Source organism: Polyergus mexicanus, unplaced genomic scaffold (genome assembly GCF_030449975.1).
Source record: "Polyergus mexicanus isolate NDT 795.1 unplaced genomic scaffold, iyPolMexi1.0 SCAF_26, whole genome shotgun sequence".
Classification (NCBI taxonomy): domain Eukaryota; kingdom Metazoa; phylum Arthropoda; class Insecta; order Hymenoptera; family Formicidae; genus Polyergus; species Polyergus mexicanus.
The window spans coordinates 1,134,365-1,157,213 of record NW_027223346.1 but is presented as its reverse complement, the minus strand read 5'-3'; the positions used below and the strand labels follow the sequence as shown (position 1 = coordinate 1,157,213).

General features: G+C 31.0%; 3 protein-coding genes and 1 long non-coding RNA gene across 7 annotated transcripts in view; 1 reads left to right on the top strand and 3 right to left on the bottom strand.

Annotated features, from left to right (window-relative positions):
* Positions 1 to 14,856, top strand: part of LOC138943406 (uncharacterized) — an 18,173-nt gene extending 3,317 nt beyond the window's left edge. Inside the window, exons 5-11 of one of the 3 annotated variants that reach the window (XR_011448470.1) lie at positions 490 to 731; positions 5,503 to 5,680; positions 7,785 to 7,871; positions 9,607 to 9,791; positions 11,498 to 12,277; positions 13,238 to 13,433; positions 14,408 to 14,856. This is a non-coding gene — a long non-coding RNA (uncharacterized lncRNA). The remainder of the gene's footprint in view (positions 1 to 489; positions 732 to 5,502; positions 5,681 to 7,784; positions 7,872 to 9,606; positions 9,792 to 11,497; positions 12,278 to 13,237; positions 13,434 to 14,407) is intronic. The other 2 variants (XR_011448472.1, XR_011448471.1) reach the window with 2 other exon arrangements.
* LOC138943401 (uncharacterized) lies at positions 2,328 to 8,039 on the bottom strand. The gene is made up of 11 exons (XM_070314226.1): positions 7,863 to 8,039; positions 5,134 to 5,980; positions 4,832 to 4,993; positions 4,524 to 4,688; positions 4,238 to 4,378; positions 3,958 to 4,098; positions 3,678 to 3,818; positions 3,398 to 3,538; positions 3,118 to 3,258; positions 2,814 to 2,978; positions 2,328 to 2,672 (listed from the first exon to the last, which is right to left on the bottom strand). The coding sequence occupies exons 2-11, from the start codon at positions 5,938 to 5,940 to the stop codon at positions 2,556 to 2,558; spliced, it is 2,121 nt and encodes a 706-aa protein (XP_070170327.1). The 5' UTR covers positions 5,941 to 5,980; positions 7,863 to 8,039; the 3' UTR covers positions 2,328 to 2,555.
* LOC138943405 (death-associated inhibitor of apoptosis 1-like) lies at positions 11,206 to 15,653 on the bottom strand. The gene is made up of 2 exons (XM_070314238.1): positions 15,185 to 15,653; positions 11,206 to 12,234 (listed from the first exon to the last, which is right to left on the bottom strand). The coding sequence occupies exon 2, from the start codon at positions 12,141 to 12,143 to the stop codon at positions 11,424 to 11,426; it is 720 nt and encodes a 239-aa protein (XP_070170339.1). The 5' UTR covers positions 12,144 to 12,234; positions 15,185 to 15,653; the 3' UTR covers positions 11,206 to 11,423.
* Positions 15,654 to 18,412: 2,759 nt separating this feature from the next.
* Positions 18,413 to 22,490, bottom strand: Diap2 (Death-associated inhibitor of apoptosis 2). Of its 2 annotated transcripts, none has more exons than XM_070314235.1 (8): positions 21,602 to 22,490; positions 21,303 to 21,420; positions 20,977 to 21,168; positions 20,708 to 20,886; positions 20,150 to 20,527; positions 19,908 to 20,050; positions 19,730 to 19,815; positions 18,413 to 19,150 (listed from the first exon to the last, which is right to left on the bottom strand). In XM_070314235.1, exons 1-8 carry the CDS (start codon positions 22,085 to 22,087, stop codon positions 18,960 to 18,962), a joined length of 1,773 nt encoding a protein of 590 aa, XP_070170336.1. In that variant the 5' UTR covers positions 22,088 to 22,490; the 3' UTR covers positions 18,413 to 18,959. The 2 variants fall into 2 exon arrangements, with proteins under 2 accessions (XP_070170336.1, XP_070170335.1); XM_070314234.1 differs by having other exon boundaries at positions 18,415 to 19,150; positions 19,649 to 19,815; positions 21,602 to 22,489.
* Between the last annotated feature and the right edge of the window lie 359 nt (positions 22,491 to 22,849).

Below are 22,849 nucleotides of genomic sequence, written 5' to 3'. Positions count from 1 at the left end.
AAGCAGTGGTATCAACGCAGAGTACTTAGAGAGAGTTTGTAAATCAATATTTGGTTTTTAAATCTACTTCATTGTCAGAGGTGTATTCGTGTGTATATAAAATTATATAATACATTTTTTATTTGGTTTAATAAAAAAAATTTATATTAAATTTTTATACAAAATATAGTTGTTTGATATGTATAGTGTATATAAGAAAAACTGTTCTGAAAAATTTATAGCATCATTATTGCGCTCATTGCTTGTGATTCATTATTATTTTATTATCCATTGTCTTGCTTCCGAGAAAAATCGACAATCGATTTTAATCCTAATCCGTTAATTGCTTATAATACAATACAATCTACGTCATTGTGAGATTATTATTACAAACAAATATGTTTTCGAATCGTAGAAAGAATTGCAATTATTAGATTAAAGAGTTTCATTCATGAAACTACTCACAAGTTAAAATTACTCTAAAGTCCTAAAGCTAAAGTTCATTTGCAGACATGAATGAAGGCGCCTATGCACCGCACGAATGCATATACAATACAATACGAGACGAGGAATTCTATAGGAAAGGAATGTTGCAGTTAAGGGCTCCAGGATCAAAAGGTATTCCGGTTCAGCAGGGTGCATTTTTCTGCCCTCTGAGAAAGAAAAAAAAAAAGGGCTTGGCGCGCCAAAGGTTTTTGGATATTCCGGCGCCTCCCTTTCCTAACAATGTTTCAAATGCAGTGAGATTATATGTAAGAACACGCCATTCTATCGGAATGTTTCTTTTTATATATAATTTCACGGATGTTTCCTGAGAAAATTTTTTTGAAACAAGGTTTCACATAGCGTATTTTTTTAATCAATTATGGATATAGTATATCATCAATGATATGACGTTATCAATGATTTATCTACTTTGTAATCCTTCTTTATTTTACTTGCGATGAATATAATAAGATAAGCATGTTTTCTTGTAATAAATAGATCTGATAAAAGAATTAAACGAAAATTTTAACAAATTTAAGATAAAAAAAGGGAGGAAGAAAGAAAGAAAGTAACTTTTAATTTTGATTTTTTTGAAAATTACTATTTTAAAGATAATCTTCGAGATAATTGTTCAAGAGAATATCTCGAAAATATTTAAATAAAAAGATTAAACACTATTAACTTTTGTGACAATCTAGTATATATGTTGCATAATAAACTAGGTAAGCTAAATTTTAAATAACATTGCAAATACTTAGGATTCTTTGATTGATTGATTAAAAAAAGGGATAGAGAGATTTTTTTGTCTTGTTTGTGATCGATCAAGCGAAATATTCGTAACATTAAATAGATCCTAATCTTACTAAATATGAGAGAATGATTATCGATTGAATATTTTTGTGAGACGATTCTTTATAAAAAGATAAGATAGGTAAAATATTGAGATAACGTTTTATTATATATAATCATCATAAAAAGTTTATATTTTAATATATCATTATACAAAATTATAAAACTTGTAACTTGTATATTCATATTATTCTAAAATATCGCCAGTACACATATTTATTGCATTAATTATATATATTTTGAAAAAATATATATAACATACATGCACACATGTTCATCGAAATGTTTAACGGTTATTGCAAAAATAGTCAACATACATATATTTATATGAGTATTCACGCGTCAAACATTTAGCTTTTCTCTCTCTCTTTCTCTTCTCCTAGCATACAGAAATTATATTGAAAGACTTTCTATCCTTATCTTTACGTCTGAGATCACAAATTCGATATTTTTTGCAGGTACCTGAGATTTAGATCTATATATATATATGTGCTTATAATTACATACTAATGATTAGACTTTTGTGTCGCTCGTATTTATTTAAAATAGTAGGATGTTTTACTTGCTACATTTTGTTTTTTCTAGCTAATCTCTCTTGTATATTGTATATCGGATATATATTATAATATCGAAACTATCAAACATATAGCAATGTTCCATTGCAATTATAGTCAGATCTATGATATGGCACACGTGTTTCATTTAATTAATGACAATATTTGCAATATTGATTATATTATTCATATATATTCAAATATAAAAAATATAGAAACAATCATATTCTATTATTCTAATGATCACTATTGATTCTTTCTATCAATCTAGAATCTAGACTTCTAGATCTAGACAATTAAAACTTCATTCCTTAACAAAAGAATAACTATCAACATTACATACTATAAAATCTGCAGATCGATATATATATTCATATTAAAATTGAATTAACATAAATTATGTCATTTTTTTTCAAATATTAGCTGCCGATAATCTTCTATAATAATGCATAACCCATACTATAATAGAACTTATAAAGATAATTTATCACATGGATACGAGCGACGAATTATATACTAATATAGTTAATGATGATACTGTGTGCATATTCTCATGTTCCTTTTATACTTTGGAGTGTACCGAAATGCTCATGTGTATAAAGCGATATATCATTCGTATTAAGTTTTCATTGCAAGCCCATGTCGTTTCTAATTTGTTCCGTTCTAATGTATGTAAGATAATGACACCTATCTGTCGTCGGTTGATTTATCTTCAGAAATGATCAAATCCTGAAAGCTTTTGTGATCTAAGAGATCATTAAAAACATCTTCCAGTTCTTGCGAGATTGATAATTCCGTGATATCCTGAAAAACAATTCAAAATTAATATGTTATTACGTTTAATGTATTGTAGCACATTCTTCTATAGAAACGAGATTGCATAAATTGCACAACTCGAATTATGTATATTGCATAAATGGAAAACATATTTTATTAAATATTTACCGATTCAGATAGTTTCATTTTAATAGGTATAGGTGACATCCGTCCATTGGTTGATTCATCAAAATCAATTTCTTCAGAAATGGCCAAATTCTGAAAGGATTTTTGAAGTACGAAATCGTCAAAAGCATCTTTCAATTTTTGCGCGATTGATGGTTCCATGATATCCTGAAAAACAATTTAAAATTAACATGTTATTATGTTTAATGTATTGTAGTACATTCTTCTATAGAAACAAGATTACATAAATTGCGCAACTCGAATTATATAGATAGCATCAATGAAAAACATTTTATCAAATATTTACCGGTTCAGATAGTTCCGGTGTAGGCACCCATTCGTCGATTAATTCATTTTCAGAACTAGTCGAGTCCTGAAAGCTTTCGTGAGCAAAGAGATCATTAAGAGGACATTCTGCATCTTGCGCGATTGATGATTCCGTGATATCCTGAAAAACAATTTAAAATTAACATGTTATTATGTTTAATGTATTGTAGTACATTCTTCTATAGAAACAAGATTACATAAATTGCGCAACTCGAATTATATATATAGCATCAATGAAAAACATTTTATCAAATATTTACCGGTTCAGATAGTTCCGGTATAGGCACCCATTCATCGATTAATTCATTTTCAGAACTAGTCGAGTCCTGAAAGCTTTCGTGAGCAAAGAGATCATTAAAAGGACATTTTGCATCTTGCGCGATTGATGGTTCCGTGATATCCTGAAAAACAATTTAAAATTAACATGTTATTATGTTTAATGTATTATAGTACATTCTTCTATAGAAACAAGATTACATAAATTGCACAACTCGAATTATATATATAGCATCAATGAAAAACATTTTATCAAATATTTACCGGTTCAGATTGTTCCGGTATAGGCATACATTCGTCGATTAATTTATTTTCAGAACTAGTCGAGTCCTGAAAGCTTTCGTGAGCAAAGAGATCATTAAAAGGACATTTTGCATCTTGCGCGATTGATGGTTCCGTGATATCCTGAAAAACAATTTAAAATTAACATGTTATTATGTTTAATGTATTATAGTACATTCTTCTATAGAAACAAGATTACATAAATTGCACAACTCGAATTATATATATAGCATCAATGAAAAACATTTTATCAAATATTTACCGGTTCAGATTGTTCCGGTATAGGCATACATTCGTCGATTAATTTATTTTCAGAACTAGTCGAGTCCTGAAAGCTTTCGTGAGCAAAGAGATCATTAAAAGGACATTTTGCATCTTGCGCGATTGATGGTTCCGTGATATCCTGAAAAACAATTTAAAATTAACATGTTATTATGTTTAATGTATTGTAGTACATTCTTCTATAGAAACAAGATTACATAAATTGCACAACTCGAATTATATATATAGCATCAATGAAAAACATTTTATCAAATATTTACCGGTTCAGATTGTTCCGGTATAGGCACACATTCGTCGATTAATTTATTTTCAGAACTAGTCGAGTCCTGAAAGCTTTCGTGAGCAAAGAGATCATTAAAAGGACATTTTGCATCTTGCGCGATTGATGGTTCCGTGATATCCTGAAAAACAATTTAAAATTAACATGTTATTATGTTTAATGTATTGTAGTACATTCTTCTATAGAAACAAGATTACATAAATTGCGCAACTCGAATTATATATATATATATTGCATAAATGAAAAACTTTTTATTAAATATTTACCGATTCGGAATGTTCCGTTCTAATGTATGTAGGTAATTTCACCCATTCAATGGTTGATTTGTCTTTAAAACTGGTCAAGTCTTGAAAGCATTCGTGAACAACGAATTCATTAAAAGGACATTTTGAATCTTGTGCGGTCGATGGTTCCCATATGTTCCTGATATCCTGAAAAACAATTCAAAATTAACATGTTATTATGTTGAATATATTGTAGCACATTTTCTCTTATAGAAACAAGATTACATAAATTGCGCAATTCGAATTATAGATATTGCATGAATGAAAAATATATTTTATTAAATATTTACCGGTTCAGATAGTCTCGTTCCAATAACGTATGTAGATAATGGCACCCCTCCATAGATTGATTTAAAACTGGTCAAGTCCTGAAAACATTCGTGAGCAAAGAGCTTATTAAGAGGACATTTTGCATCTTGCTCGATTGATGGTTCCCATATGTTCCTAGTATCCTAAAAAACAATTCAAAATTAACATGTTATTATGTTTAATATATTGTAGTACATTTTCTATAGAAACAAAGTTACACAAATTGCGCAACTCGAATTATATATATTGCATAAATGAAAAACATATTTTATTAAATATTTACCGGTTCAGAATATATTTTCTTAGTGACCCTGTTTATATAATCCGTCCCTTTGACCATATGCAAGTAAGGACAATGATTAAACCATTTGGCATGATGCTCCCAAGGATCATCTTCTAGCTTCCAAAATGTCAATTTTCCTCCGCAATAATAGCACAATGTTTGATCATAATTTCCTGCATAGAATAAACCAGCGGCTGCAAATTCCTCTTTAGTTCGTGACAATATTTTAGGCGACATTTCATATGTACGCAATCTGGCATCATAGCTGGCATATTCGGGATATTTTGGTATTATTGTACTAAGATTTGAGCTAATTTTCTCGGTATTTTTTGTATTTACATCTTCAAGGATATTTTTTTCTAATTGCAGGGATGTCATCATATTGGCCTCATAAAGATTACGCATATCATATTTTTCACGCATAAAGGATGAAATCTTATTGGAATCTGCACCGATTGGTATATTGCCACATCGGTAATTACGAATAAAACTGCATCTTTTAGACCACCGTATATGTTCAAGCATCGGGTCGTGCTGCGATAGCCATGTATGTATTTCTACATCACATTCGAAACATTTTACAGTATCGCTTTCTCCAGTGTAATAAAATCCAGCTGCCGCAAACTGTACCGATTTTGTCCATTTGTGCGGCCAGTTTTTAAAGCTTTTTAAACGAGTAGACTCAAATCGATAATCAATATTATTTAATGTGTCGATCACCTTGCGATATATGACCAACGGGTTCGTTGATACAAATGATAGTGGATGATTGATTTTGGTGGTAAAGTCTGCGATTCTTTCAGTCATTTTTCTAATATATTTATGTAGATATTCCTTCACCTCGAAACTAACAAAGAAAAAGGATACATTATTAGATTCATAAATTTCATTAAATAATAACTTATTAATAATTTTAATTTTCATTTACATTTTACATTTAACCAACAATAATAAGTAAGCAGCGCTCGTGCTCATCGCGCAATTAACATGCTAATCCAACAAAAATCCTTTAGAAGTTGCGATTAACGACTTATCGAAAGATAAAGAAAAATATTATCTGTCTTGTTTATCTATTTTTTTTACCATTGCAATTATTTTAAAAGCTTTCGAGTCAAAATCTTTTCAAAGAAAAGTAAAAAAGTCTCAGAAAGAAAAAAAAGCATGCTTGTTATAATATTCTAAAAAGGCCAAAAGATATCTTAAAGATCTAAAGAACGATAAAAAATGTCTCTAAATCGCTTTTAGATGTCTTTTAGAAACATATGCTATCTGAAACTTTTCTATGAAATAATGTGATTTTAATAAAAATAAAAATAATAAAAATAATATTTTAATTCGAAAAATAACTCACATACAAAAAACAGAATTACTCTGACAATGAATGTTGCATAAAATAGTGATATTTTATAATTTTAATGAAAAACTACATTGTATATACAACAACTATTTTTATTGAAAAAGAGACTGTTGCATGAAAAAAAGAAACTGTTGTGCAAAATAATAAATTTTGAATCGGAAGATATCGATTTTTTAATCAAACATATGTGCACCTTTAATGCATGGCTTGGTATTCGTAGCTGCATATATGTTGAAAGTCATCGAAAAATAATAGTTGGTAACCTTATCTTGCTTAAGAAATTGAATGAAATCGTAATCCAATCGAGAAATTTACGCAAACCTATCGAATAGAAGATAAATAACATAGAATATATTTGTCTTCTACTTAATTAATCTGTCGTATAAATTTCTTAATTGAATTATAATTTTATTTAGTTTCTTGACAGAATAAAATTAGTTATCTTTTTCTATAATTTATATACAAATATATATACATGCACGACATGCAATACACGTATCGATTTTGTTGCAAAATGTAAAATGTTGGGATCTGAAAATTGAAACTGAAAGAAAACTGTAAAGTGAAAAGTGAAACTAGAAAGTGATTCTTCCGAATCAATGCCTTTTGTCACGAAAACCTTTAAGAATTACCGAGATAGCAGAAAAAGAATAGATGAATAGAACAGGTAAAATTTTCAAACATTCCCTTTGTGTAAGATAAAATGTGAGAAAAAGAAAGTGAGGAAATAGGCGATACGTGACATCATCACACACACAGTCATGTTTATTCGTAGTCATAAATTATTCTGCTATATAAATGACCTACGCTTTAAGTAAGCCCTCCCTCCACTATTTGTCAACTTTCTTTTTTTATTTTATCCAAATATTATTTTTAAATAATTTTTTTTTGTTAAATGTTTCCAGCATCGAGGAAAATGAATATACCTGACAATGGAAATTGAATTGATTGAACAGCTGCGAATCACGGTTTTAGAGCCATTTCAATCAAATGCCGATTAATTTAATCGTTGATTAACTTAAGCGCAACCAATATGAAAATTATGAACAATATATTTATTATATATATAACAAATATTTTTGTATATAATATAATACAAACTATTGAATTCTGCTTTTAGTCGTAAGTTAATCAACGATTATATTAAACGGAATTTGGTCGAAGAGTGGCCCTTGGCTATTATAATTGGCCATTAGTCTACGCTTTTTTATTACTTGCTTTTTTATCGTATTTATATCGAAATGCTGAATATATCGCGTTGATATTCTTATGTTATCACGAACGCAAATTTCAGATTCCGGAAAATGTAATGAGTCCCGTCAGTAGACCACCGACGACGATCATTATACGAACGTAAATGATGACTACTCACCAGATCAATGTACTCGCAGCTCACGATCAGTATTACAAGGATTAATTAGTTTTACTCCTTATTAGAACGCAACAGTATGCGCTTTCTATGTATCTTATTTTTCTTCGCAATGAGATAATTCAGTCACTTTTGCTTCACTTTGCTTTCTTGTCCTGGGTTTATAATTTTACTGCGAGAACTAACAAGAATCACTATAGATCATCAACGGTCACCGGCTCTATCGTCACTGACTGATTGACCACCGTCGCAGACTAGGTTCAACACATTGATGCTTTCCCTTTTTTTTTTACGCATGCGCATATGCGCATACCTGAAATGCACGTGGTTTTTTTACAGTATAAGTGGGGAAACTGGCAGATAAAAGCTAAGGCGCAGGTATTGGTGTGCGAACTTATTGTTAAATTTTATTAACAAATATGCATTAAAAATGTACGTTTCGGATTGTCTTTTGGTCCATCTTTAGCATGGATATAAATATATAAACATTACAATGGACTTTTAAAATTTGATATATATAATATTTGTTGTTGCAGTCAAATATCTTTTTTTTTTTTTATTATTATATTGGAAAACCACCGATGGATATATATGGGATGATGATGTTTGGACGTTGTCCACTAATTTGTACAGACTCGCGGATTTTATATAAGTCAGCTTTCGTTTTTGATTATTAATTTTAATTTGAAATTTGACTGCAACAACAAATATGTATTGTGTTAAATTTTAAAATTCTAATGTAATATTTATATATTTATATTCATGCTGAAGAAAGGATCAAAAAATGCTCCGAAACGTACATTTTTAATGTGCATTTGTTAACAAAATTTAACAAAAATGACTTCGCGCACCCGCGCCTTGGTTCTTATCTGTCAGTTTTCCCACTTAATTGTTAGTATTCTGAGCCTATTGCTATTATTATTGACTTTATAGTATGTTCGGTCTAGCTACCTTTCGTGCCAAAAGTACTTCGTTCTAGCTACTTGATATTTTGAAGAACTTTTGTAAAGAACTGTGGAGAAAGCGGAAAGAATTTTTCATTTTATCTCATTATCCATTGTCTCATTTTCGGAAAAATCGATAGTCGATTTTAATTATAATACACTAATTGCAATTTGCTTATAGGATTGTACATTATAAACAGGATTAGATTATTGTCACGATTATTGTCTTAATTGAGATTATTACATAGATAAAGATAAATAAATCGCGGAAGAATTAAAAATGCGTTATAATCTAATAATTAAGGATGTCTTATCATTGTTGAACAAGCACGTATTAAAATTGTAAGATAAATTTTTAATCATAAATAAGGATTTTATGCATCGTGCAAGAAATTCATTTCAGCATGAGACACGTAGGAATGTATTTAATAGCTTCTGCCAGCGGGACGCATGTTTTTCAGTCTTTAAAAAAAAGGACGGAAAATTCCGGACCCTAAATTTTTCAACGCTTATCTTATTCAGTGAAACACAGCGGGGTATTACATTGTAAATTCTGGGCAACAATTATATTATAACCGTTCTTATACGGTTCTTACGTTTCTCCAATAGAAAGTAGAATTTTATGTATATGCTACATGTATTTGAATCCTACATATTTAAACTCCATATATTGTTATTAATATTAAAACAACTCTTAAAAAGAATAAGAAATTTTATTTATTTGAGAAGTTCTGCAATTTTATTTGTTACATCATTTTTTGCTTGTCATTCTTCCCTATATTAAACTTCCGTATCTGTTTCAGAAAATCAGTATAAAGTTATTACGAATTATTATCATTGCACCATATTGCATTATTGGTAGAGAAAAATAAATAATAGCATTATACCACCATAAATGATGACGTCATACTGGAAAGAAATTATTCTATTTGGAGTCACGCGTAGTGTGCTAACGATAAGACGTAGCTGAGCACACGAAAAATTTGCGGTTCGTATTCTATTAATCTTTTATTATTTTCCTTAATGCGATAAGTATTAATATAATGATGTATGTTAAATATACGAAAGGGAATGTTTCGAAATGATATTAAAATATATATTTCTGCTTTATTCATCAAGTATATTACAAACATAAGAATAAATAATCTATAATCTATAAAATCAGTCTATATCTATAAAATCAGTCTTGTATTTATCGTGAAACTAATCAGTATTCATACTGTAACTATTCAGACATATGTGCTATTGTGGTAAAAGAGTCCTGTTTTTTAATGTATGCGATTCTTATATACATAATAATAATATATTCTTTTATGCAAATCTATCGTACAAAAAATACATTACACACGTACTTTGGATAATTTCTTTTAAAAATTTTGACATAATGCATATACATATTTTTGGCAGAGTTAATTAAGGCATCATATATAATTGTTATAACGTCCTAGATAAAAATCTCTAGCTTTAGTCAAAAATTTTATTTTTATCGGAAATCTATCTTTATTTCGGTATAATTTATTTTTATTTTTTTATATAAAAAAATTAATAAATTACATTTTAAACAAACGATGTTAAGCTTAATACTACGTTATTATAAGAAGTATACATATATAAGGAAGAATAAATATTATAAACGAAATAAAACGGAAATATATATAAATTTTAAAACGGACAGATAGCGCAACGTCCGGTTGCAGGTACTGCTTGTATGATTTATATTTTATGTAGTTATCTATTTGCAACTGTACGTACATGCAAATGTACTTACAAGGCATCATTGAATGCGTAAATATATTATTTTTTATAATACTGAAAACACACATATATTAGTATAATCGACTGGTAAAATAATATTTATCACATAAATTCCGTATATAATCCAATGTACGTCTTAAGGACCATCGCACAAGCTTTTCCATAACACGTTACGTTGCGTCAAGTACTGACCGTAAACTTAGATTCGTACGAAATCTTAAACTTCAGTTAACGCACAAAGAAAATAGTAACGTAATAAAAACATACATCATTAAGTTATGTTTATTACATTTAAAGATCATTCTATACTCTAATAGTAAGACAATGGCAATTAAAATAGTATTAATAGTTTGCGTTATATATGATTTTTTTCGAACGAGAGAAACCCCTTTCCACCGTCTTTTATTCGTAAAATAGTCTAAATCGGTTTACGTGATACAGTCGCCGTATTTTCGTAGAAAATTTACAGGCAATGTAATGAAGGATTCGTATTAGCTTGCACTATGATAAGATGCAAAGCTGTAATAATGTTTAATAATTTAAAACTTTGAATTTTACAATATCCTTGTCTTTATATTATTTGTATATATGCAGATTGATGCGCTAATGATTCATGTCATTAAGCCTCAATTAACGAAACTAGATCGTTTTGTGCGTCAACTTGCGTAATTAAAAAATATATATACATATGAGTCCAAACGAGTAAAAAAAACTTTATATAATCTCTTTTATAATCTCTAATATACGGCTAAAATATTATTTGCAATATCTCGTATATATTGTTAGCTGCGTACTATAAATAATCGTAAAATGTAGATAAGTTTAAATTTTGGTGCTCTATCGCGAATGATACGTTGGAATTCTTCTACGACTGCTCCTCCGCTAACACTCTGTTGATAAACTTACAATGAGGATACCATTTGATGTGGTCTTGTTTAGGATTATCTTCTGGATCCCACTTTTCTAGACCTCCACCGCAATAGAAGCAGTAGACTCTGTCGTTGTTGTTTGCACATACGAGACCGGCGGCTGCTAGATCTTCCTTTTTCTGGGCGATCGTTTCCGGCCACGATATGTAAGTGTTTAATCTACTCTCGTAGTAGGCAAATTTGGGATACATAGCGCCTATCAGATCGCCAATCTTAACTATTTTAAAGATCTCCGCGTCCTCAAAGTAGACCTCGATCATATTATTGAGATTTAATCCTGACGGATTTAATTCACATATTTCTTTCATCTTCGGAACACGTGGTGGAATTATATCCGGATTGACATGGATCGGTACATTCCCGCAAGGTATTATGCGAACGAATCTACAATTCGGGGAACGTCGTTTGTGCTCAGTTAAAGGATCTAAATTGTCGTTCCAGTTGGATATGATGACGTGGCAGTCGAAGCATTTCACGCTATCGTAGTGCCCGGTATAATAGAAACCAGCATTTGCAAGTTTCTCAGGATATTTGCTGTTTACGGTCGACACGGCCCAGTTATTGAAGCTCTGTAATCTCGCGATCTCGAATCGATAGTCTGCGCGGTCCATCTCGTCGACCGATTCGAAAGACTCCATCGGTCGGAAAGGCTGCATCGAAAGTAGCTTGTTTCCAAAATTATTCAAAATGCTCGTGTGTGATACGGATCACTTCGAGCATCTCTAAGAGGAAATATCTTGTAAAAATCTGTAAAGAGAATATATAAAAATGCAACTTAGAAACCATTCGGGTAAGACTTCTATTTGAACCGCATTGAGGAATATAAGAAATACAAAAGATTAATTGCGTTCTCTCCCTCCCCCCCCACTCACTCTCTCTCTCTCTCTCTCTCTCTCTCTCTCTCTCTCTCTCTCTCTTTGTTTGCAAAATGCAGGATGGAAATAGGATATAATCAATGGAATGATGTAAAAGAAAAACTATAGTCTTTAATTTATTAAGACCTCTCTTGCACACGCTGACATTTGTATCTTACATTAAGACTTTCTTAATTGAGATAAATTTTGATTTAAATTAAATGAAAAATGCAATTCTTCGGTTTATTTGACGAAGAACATAGGCCATTTATTTGCAACTTTGATACTTCGATTAGCCGAATTTTCTAAGTTTACGATGACTCACAATCAGCTATGCTGTGGTTTCATTATTCTTTTCGTTAACTGAATAGCATGCGAGACTTCTCGGAATAGACACAAATAGTTAAGTTGGTATTTTTATACAGGTAAAAAGATTATCGCAAGATTCGATGAATGATCACGTAGTTGTTAAGATCTGTAAATGACAAATCGTAGCACCATTTGTCTATGTTCTTGACAAATACTATTCGCTCTGAATGTATTTTGCAGGAAGAGATTTTTCTTTCTCTCTTTCTCTCTCTTTCGCAATTCTCGACATAAAAAGCACATTCCAGAGCTACGACATGTATGCATAATGTATAGCTTGTCCATCGCGCATCTGCAATATTTCTACCGATAAATATATGTGCTCAAACTTTTCTATAATCAAAACGTATTTATATCAAAAATTTATATATATCAAAAATATAAATTATTATATTTTAAATTATGTATATATATATATATATATATATATATATAAACAAAAAATAATAATAAGATATAAAATAAAAATATATTAACATATACACGAAACTATCTCTTTTCTTGATACTCATGTAATCTTACATTTTCAGGATAAACATAATTAACGTTCGCGTTCACGTGGAGTATTCAGTGCGTCTCGTATCTACATCTTTCTCTTCTTCCGACTACAAAATTTCTTATAATTGTGAAAATAAGAATTTTATCGGAAATGATAGAATATGTTCCGTGACGTGCGCGATAAGAATATCCGGAAACAAATGTCATTTTTAAACGTCGTTGTGCAACGTAAGTAGAACTGTTTGTAATACTTGTTTAACATTAATACAGCGCCGTCATAGATTTTTACGAAAGATTACGCAATTTGACATGGAATTGTTTGTATCGATAAAGACGAATTTTTTAGAAAAATTATCTCATTTATAATGAAATATTGCCAATCATACGTAGATGTATTCGGTATTCGGAAATGCAATCGAATGAAATTTTTGACTGATGAAAAAGTTATGGAGATGTCTATATTTTTCAATATATTTAATATTTCAGAGATATTACCTTTATGTGTTTCAAATTTATACATTAATATTAGATCGACGAGACCTATTTAGATATTTTATCTATTTATTCTGTTAAATGTTGTTATCGACAAAGGTCATTGTGATCAACAAAAGTTATTATTACTGATAGAAAGTTATTGTTGTGGTATGTCGAAATATATGAAATATCTAACTGAATTAATGTGTCTATTTTGTAAATAACGATAATATTATTGTTGCTAAGGAAAAGAGATTACGGATATTCAATAAGCATATTTTTATAATAAGACACTTTTTATATAATTTATATATTATTTATTTATATACCTAATTCTATATACTTAAAAAAGCAAGATCTTCCGAGAACAAATTATCCATATATAATCTTATATACATATATATATATATATATAAATATGTTCTTTCATATCTCTGACTGTTTATATAACAAAAATAATAATAAGAACATGAATATATATGAACTTTTTCTCGCAGAATACGTTTTTATTATTACTCTATAACTTTATATATATAAGTATTCTTAGGATATACATATAAGTTATATATATGAGTGATCTAAAATAAGATATAGCATATCGCATAAATCATTATTATTGTTATTTTATGTTTTTTAGAAAATTAGTTTTTATTTTAGATATTGAGAGACAAATATTTAAAATAATCTGAGCTCTTATATTCTCGAATAACAACGGTTGTTTCCTACAGACTCTTTCCACCCGATCGCGGAAAACAGCTGTTGTGCGGGAAAATAATGACATCGGCGAAGAATATCCTAGTAAAGCTTCACATCTCTGCTTGCTTTCATAAAATTGCTAAGACACTATCAATCACAAGTTGGAATAATTTCAGAAGACAATATACAATGGAAATATGTCAGTCGGCGAGAAGCAAAAAAGAAAGAGAAACACAACGAGTAAAAAGAAAATAGAAGCAAAGAAAGAGAGAAAAATTCGAAATAAGTGGGAAACGAGCAAATGCCTTTATACGGAAGAGAAAGAGCAATGCCATGCGTGACGCAATGCGTGTCCGTTTTATGAATTGATTATGTCCTTTTTACAATCATTTATCATCTTTCTATCTCTATGCGAGCGAAAATAAAAAAAGACAAAAGTCACATTGATTGTTCAGAGAGATAAAGACAGTAGATATCGAGATTGAATACTATTGCGAATTCATCTTCATTATTTCAAAGTTCATCTTTTTTTTTCCAATGTGGAGAGAAAAAAAATAAACTCTGGATTAGTGAACACGAATTCTCGCGATAATATTCAGTCTCGATATTTATTTTATCTCTGAGCAATCAACGTAACTTTTGTCAACGTCTTTTTTCTTTTCAGCTAGATCAGCTATGAAATTTAAGGTCACAGTAGGATAGAGAGAGAAACGATGACGGCAGTTTTATCTATTCCTAAACTTTTTCCCATAGTTGCTGTATTGAAACCGACCCCAGCAAGACATATCCTTGTTTCTTCGCGTTCTTACCTGTGCGTGTATTCCGTCTGTTTCGTCTGCGGATGTCCTTGGAGATCTGATACACCTTCAGCAGATAAGTCGCTTTATGATGATGATCGTTGGCGAATGGGACGGAAGCCGCGAGCTAGGAATTTTATACTCTCACAGCAATCCCCGGAAATAATATAGAGGGCGAACCGTTCTTCAACGTTTATTCTGTACTGTCCCGCATGTCAGGTACGTCAACCGGCGTGTTCTTGTTTGCAATTCCCACTTGATCAAGAGCCGGTGGCTCAAGTGAACTGTCGAGGATGCTAACAATAAGCTCTAATCCTATCGAAATGATGGCGGTTTGGGAAGATATAAAGAAAAACAATCAACATGTGTTATTTTGCATGGATGAGGAAAAGAGATGTTAGCGATACAGGTGTGCGCATGTGCGAAAATGAAAACGACGGGGCTGTTCTTATACGTGAATCGGTATTTGTTCTGCCTTAAATATGCATAAAACTTCCACGCACACAGCTCCGATAATGGTAGGCAGTGGTAGGTTGAAAAAAGGGGATGGTACTAAAGCAGATGTGAACTTGTAGCATTGGTCCATTGAACTGGTCCTGGGGGTTGTTGGGAGGTACTAAAAAATTTTGGGTATATTATACACGACAAACAATTTCAAATAAAATCCAACCATCGTAAACTTTTTTGACTTTATCTATGTGCACGCCCAGTTTTTAAAGCTTTTTAACCGGGCAGTTTCAAATCGATAATTAGTAGTATTTATTTTTTTTTTTTTCGTGCCAAAAATGCACAGTTCCGAATCGATTTCGAATCGATAGTCTATGCGATCCGTATCGTCGACCGTTTCAGATAATATTTCGGATGCAGTTTCGACTGTTCCGTTTGTTTCGCCTCTTTCGCTCGACTCTATTGGCTCCATCGAAGCCATCGTGGTTTCCTTTCAAAATGCTCGTATGCGATATCGATCACTTCAAGCATTTCTACGAAGGAATATCTCCTCGTAAAAATCTGTAAAGAGTAAATAAACGTAACTTAGAAATCATTCACGGGAGATTTCTATTTGAATCGCGTTAAGGAATATGAAAGATATATGTAAGATATTTGCGACGAATTGTCTTCTCTCTCTCTCTCTCTCTGTTTGCAAAACGCAAAATAAAAGAAGAATACGATTAATAGAATGATTGGAAAGAAAAAATATATTCTTCAATTTATTAAGGCTCTCTTATAATTGAGATAAAATTCAATTTAAATTAAATATTAAATGAATATCTTACGTTTATTAATATCTATCGTCACTACATATCAGAATGCTAAACGCGATAAAATACATTCCCCTCTTTTCTCCTCCCTGATACAAATATATACACTACATTTTCCTATAATTGTGGACATGAGAAGAATTTTATCGGAAATGCTAGAATGTGTTCCGATAAGAGTATCCGGAAACAAATGTCACTTTCCATATATATTATAGTTCGTTATTATCGTTATTTCATGTTTTTTAGAAAATTAGATTTTATTTTAGATATCAACGAATATTTCCGAGCTCTGATATTCTCGAAGATAGCAATGGTTTTTCCTTATAGATTCTCTTTCCGTTCGATCACGGAAAACAGCTACTGTAACGGGAAATACGGAGGATATCCTAGTAAATTCTCATGTTCTCTGCTTGCTCTCATAGAATTGCTAGAACTTAACAATCACGAGTTGGAATGATTTCAGAATGCAATATATATATATATGCCAGCTGGAGTTAAAGAAGCGAAGAACAAACGAGAAAGAGGGAGACAAGAAGCGCAAAGAAAAGAGAAACAAAGAAAAAGAAAGAAATTCGGAAAAAAGCTGGAAACGAGCGAATACTATCGTACGTCAAATTTGTATGAAAGAGAAAGGGCGTTGCCATGCATGCACGTTTTATGAACATTTATAAATTAGAATTTTACATCTTTTTTGGAATCTTTATCTCTATCTCTATACGTGCGAAAAGGTCGTACCGTCTTTCAACATTCGTGCTGTACTGTCAGGCACTTCGTATACACATCGGCAGGCGCATTCTTGCTTGCAATCCCCACTTGAAGAACCGATAGCTCTGCTAAACTGTCGACGCAAGGTTACTAACAATAAGCCTTAATTCTATTGGAATAATGGCCGCTTGGGAAAATATGAAGAAAAACGATTAACATGTTCCGTTTCGCATGGGCGAGGAAAAGAGCAATTCAGAGAGTTAGTTGTCTTTATCCATGAATCGGTATTTGTCCGATATTAAATATACATGAAGCTTCTACGTATACCACCTGATAATTATAGGTATAAATAGGTTGAAAAAGGTGGGATGATACCAAGGTTGATGTCGATATGTAGCCTCGCTCCATCGAACTGGTCATAGGGGTTGTTGGGAGATATTAAGAAATTTAAGATATGCTATACATGACGGACAATTTTAAAATTGATGTGAAAATTATTTAACGCAATGAAAAATTTGTGTGTGTGTGACAATAAGCACAAATTTTGGGAAAGAATAATATAAAACTGTGTTTATTTCTGTAGACATTTAATTTGAAGCTGATGAATTAATTAATAAAATGGAAAGAAATGTTTCATACTATTTGTTGTAAAAATTAATTATACAAGAGAAATATATTGTGAGAAATATTTCTCTCTTTGTTGAATGGAAAAAAAAATTTGCTTCTTTATAAGATTATCAAACATTTTACTTTTGTGTGTTTTCTTTTTCTTTTTTTTATATGATAACAATTTTACGACTTTTGTATTCAGACAGACACAACATTGATTTCTTAGCTTTGGGAGGATATTTTATATCACTGATATATATAAACTATAAGACACTAACTTTACATAGATTTCTTTTATCACATTACAACATATATACAGGGTTATATCAGTATTAAACACAAGAAAATGTGTTTCTTTTGTACATGTTCTGATAACTTATTTCAAGTAATATCATTTTAATTTCAATATAAGATCACAATAAGAAAAATGTCACATCTATGATTTGTTTTGTAACTTGATTAAGTTAAAAATTATTAATATCGACTGATGTTTTTATTGCTCTACTTATATTTTTTAATTATTATATACTTAATTTGTTTATATATTATTGCAGATATAATTTTTAAACCAATAAACAATGTAATAATAGAACAATATTCTGTAATATCAACAATAACAGCTTTTATCTGTAAAAATTGTTGATAGCACAATGAAAATAGATAATTATTAAAGGCTATTGATCAAATCAATATAATCAGCTGCAATTATCGTCGGGTTTACCAAGATTTTAATTTTTTTAATGTAAAAAAATCTTCAGTTTTGTTCAATATTACATTATTAGAGGCAATCATTAATTTTATATTATGCATTATATATAGAAATTAAAACATCTATTATGAATTAATACTTAAATCAGATAGGAAAAAAATATCCAGATGTAAATATGTATATCTGAGAAGCAATAAATATTTCAAATCAAGTTCATTAAAACAAAAAATATCTAATCTAATCTAAAACTTCTATTCACATAATATTATATTTTTTTATTCGCTACTCCAGAATTAAATATGTGTAAATAAATATATATACATATTTCTTTGTATTTTTTTGTACATATTTTCAAAAAATAAAATTGATATTTGCAAAATATATACGTAATATATATTTTATGTAAAATGCAGCATCATATGTCTAATAAATAGAAATATCAATTGATGTCCTCATTCAATATTTGTCACATTTTTTCAGATCTTTCAAATCTTACATTTCACATTTAAGACAAGAATATACGAACATAAGCGCGAATCTTTAGTCTGCACAATGGACAGGTCGTTAGGGCCGGTATACAGTTTTCGCACGTCGCTAAATGGCCACAAGGTAAAAATACTATAGCTAATTCATTGTCCATACAAATCTTGCATAAACGAGCCTCCTTCAATTTTCTATTCTCCTCTCGCAAAGACACTGAAAGAAAATGAATACAAACTAAATACTTAATATGAGTTATATGTATTCATATCTCCTTCCAAGAAATTTGATTATATATAAATATGATTTAGAATAATATTCAAGAGCTTTATATATCTCTTAAACAAAGAAAAGTTAAAAACAACTATGAGCTCAACAATGAGTTTGCGTTGATAAAATTAGAAGTTAACAGTTTAAGCCGTGATATCTAGTGTATGATAAGGATGAAAATAGTTCGAAGAAAAATGACACATAATAGGTTTTATAGAAGTTGTTCAGTGATAAAGCAATTACATGACAATCCGAGTTTGTTTCACGACTTTACTGCATAGAGAGAGGTTAAAGTTGAATATAAACTCATTGTTATAGAATGGTCAGCAAAGTGCTAAACTTTTACTAAATAAAAATATATAGAAAATGTGATATTATGTCAGTACAAATAATAGAATAAAATCTGTTTTTATTGCATCAAATCATGAAATATATATTACTTACTAATGTCATCTGACTCATTATCAGTTTCTTTCTTATCATGTTTGCTTTCAGCTGCGTTAGATACATGTGTAGTTTTCTTACTTGTAGAATTATTAGCCAATTGCGCAACTTGATTAAATAAAGTCTTCAATTCCGAAGATGATGAAGTAGGAGTATGATCATCAAGTCTGAAGAAAGAGATGGATTTTTCAATTATGATTCAATGATATAGCCATTTTTAATCGTGTACAGTATATGCCGCATGCTATATCTGACATACCTAGTATGGTCTTCCATAAGTTGATCATGTAGAACAGCCTCTATGAGCTGTGTAACATTTATATAAGGTTCGCCAACTTCTTCCATTCTTCTTTTCAGAGCTCTTGTTACTCTGTCTACATGTAGCCCAATTTCAAGAGCAGCCTATACACAAAGTTACACATCGATTACGTTTATACATCTCAAACTGACATAATATCAAAGAAGTTTAGTACCAAATATTAAATAGATCATTCTATTTACCTTAGCTGGAGCAGTATCTAATAATCTTTTAACTGTTATATCTGTTATCGGCTTGCTAGAAGGCAAAATTGTGGGAACAGAAGTAACAGTATCTGTGACACCTGCCATAGATAGTGCCACTGTATCTGTTATTGGTTCGCTAGGTTGTGAAACCGAGGGACTGGAAATAATTGTAGTATCTATGTTTGTTGCAGGTGTCACAGTATCTGTTATTGGTTCATTAGATTGTATAATCGAGGGACTGGAAGTAACCGAAGTTTCTATTACATCTGCTATAGACATTCTTGTATCTGTTAATGCTTCATTAAGTTGTACTGTGGGAAGAGATGTAACAGAAGTTTCTATGGCATTGTTTTCTCCTGATACACCAGCAAAAATCTATATATATAATAAACAAAATTTATAAAAAAATATAGATATATAAAAATTAATAAAAAATATACATATATATATTTAGAGATAGTGTAAGATATATGTATGTATATATCATATATCTTACAGGATCTCAAAATAATTTAATAAAATTGTAGGAAAAGGTAAAAGTAATATGATGGTTACCGAAAGATTTAAAGATCCTCTTGTATCTATACTATATTTGATAAACTTGTGACCACGCATAAGGATTACAAAGCCACAATTTGGAAACCAGTATGCATGCTCAATCCATACATCATCTGTTGGTTGCCAACCATGTAATCCTCCATCACAATGGAAGCATCTGACTTGGTCGTCGAACCCTATGTACCAAATGCATAATAAGATTAGCAACAAACATTTCACTAATGTTGTAGTATGTATGTAAAAAAACAAATAATTCTCTCTCTGACCTTGATAATAGAATCCAGCAGCAGCTAATGTCTCTGGAGTTTGTTTAAGATTCTTTGGCCAGTTTTGAAAAGTCTGCAATCTTTTTTCATATGTTGTATATTGCGATATAGATACCGTATGCATTTGTATTCCTAATTCTGTTAAATCTGTGCTAGTGCCAGATAAGACTCTGACTAATCCAAATGCATCATCTATTAAGACAAAATTATTCAATTAATAATTGCATGAATATATACAAGTATACGAGTATTATACATTTAGTTTTCAAAGTAAAATTAGATATTCATGATTCTCTTATAAGTGTTATTATGAAATATTAATGTACCATCTTCTGTTTCTCTCATATAGAAATCACAATTAGGAAAATTTAATTTATGGGCATGCTCTGGATCGTCGCCAGCTTTCCAATTCATTAGAATACCTTTGCAAAATGCACATTCCACCTGTTATTTGTACAAAATGTTATGCGAAAACAAAGAGAGATATATATATATATATATATAATAATATTAGATGACATACAAAAAATTCTATTTTTTATTATCATTTTACAAAAATAATTCAAATTAGCAATATTATTATAGCAGTATCAATAACATATGTCAAATCTTTCAGTTTCTTTACCAAATCTTTATACTGAAGATAATAAAATCCCGCTGCAGCCAGCTGTTCCGGACGAATGATAGAAATTAGCGGCCAATTGTCAAACGTCTGCAGCCTTTGCGAGACAGTTTCGTATTTTCTTAGAGTTAGAGGATTGGACAGCCTCGGCGTTACAAATGACAGCAGCTGTTCCGGACTCTCGATGCCGTCGGATCGTCGTGTGTTCGTCGATTCCAATACGACGCTAGCTGTCGTCGAGATCAACGGGACGTTGCACGTCCCAGAAGGATCGACGACGAAGGGACAATTGGGCGCTGTTCGCCGATGACGGGCCATCGCTTGATCACCGTAATTCCAGTCCGATATCATCGTGCCGCATAAAAAACACTGTACCTCCAGGCAACGTCCGGTGTAGTAAAACCCCGCCTTCGCGAGACACGACGCGCCGATCGCGGCGTTTGACGGCCATTCGCGAAACGTCGCGAGTCTCTTCTCCTCGACGTTCATATTGAATTAAATTTATTTAGATAATTCTGAACTCCTTCAACAGATTATCTATGACTAAGCGAGGATGCGAAGATCGTCTTCTCGTCTAATGACACATCTTGCTTAGATATAGGTCGCTTCATTGGATTTCTCTCCCATCCTCTATGGGATGTCGTATTATGTTTTTCTATTCACACACAATGAGATATTTCTACGGGAATTAATCTCAATATATGCTAAATGACATAGATCAAATCGAATCCAGCACCCAGGACTGTCCAATTGTCCTTACCGGGTCTTCCGATTATCTTATCGTTAGCTCTTGCTTCGTTTATCTCTCTTATTCATGCGACTGTGGCTTGTGGCTGCGGTCGAGAAGACGCTAGAGATGCTTCGAAGAATTGCATTTACCAATCAGAATAAAGAACTCTTTGTGTCCTGATTGGTCAATCAAACGCTTAGAAGCATCTCTAGCGTCTTCTCGACCGCAGCCTGTATTTCACGAATTGTCAGTATATATGAATCGGTATGAATGTATTGTATGACACACCATATAAATTTTTGCGCATGCGCTGTTATCATACGTGACAATCGCGTGATTATCAGTTTTTCATATATATATACGTATATAAATGTTATGTGTATTTTATTTCCATATTTTTATATAGTTCATTATTTTTTTATATAATAAATTTAAAAAATAATTTTGAAAAAATGTTGCATTTGCAATCTTTTCATTAATGCTGTGAATGAATATTATCGTTGTTTTTAAGGAACGGGGAA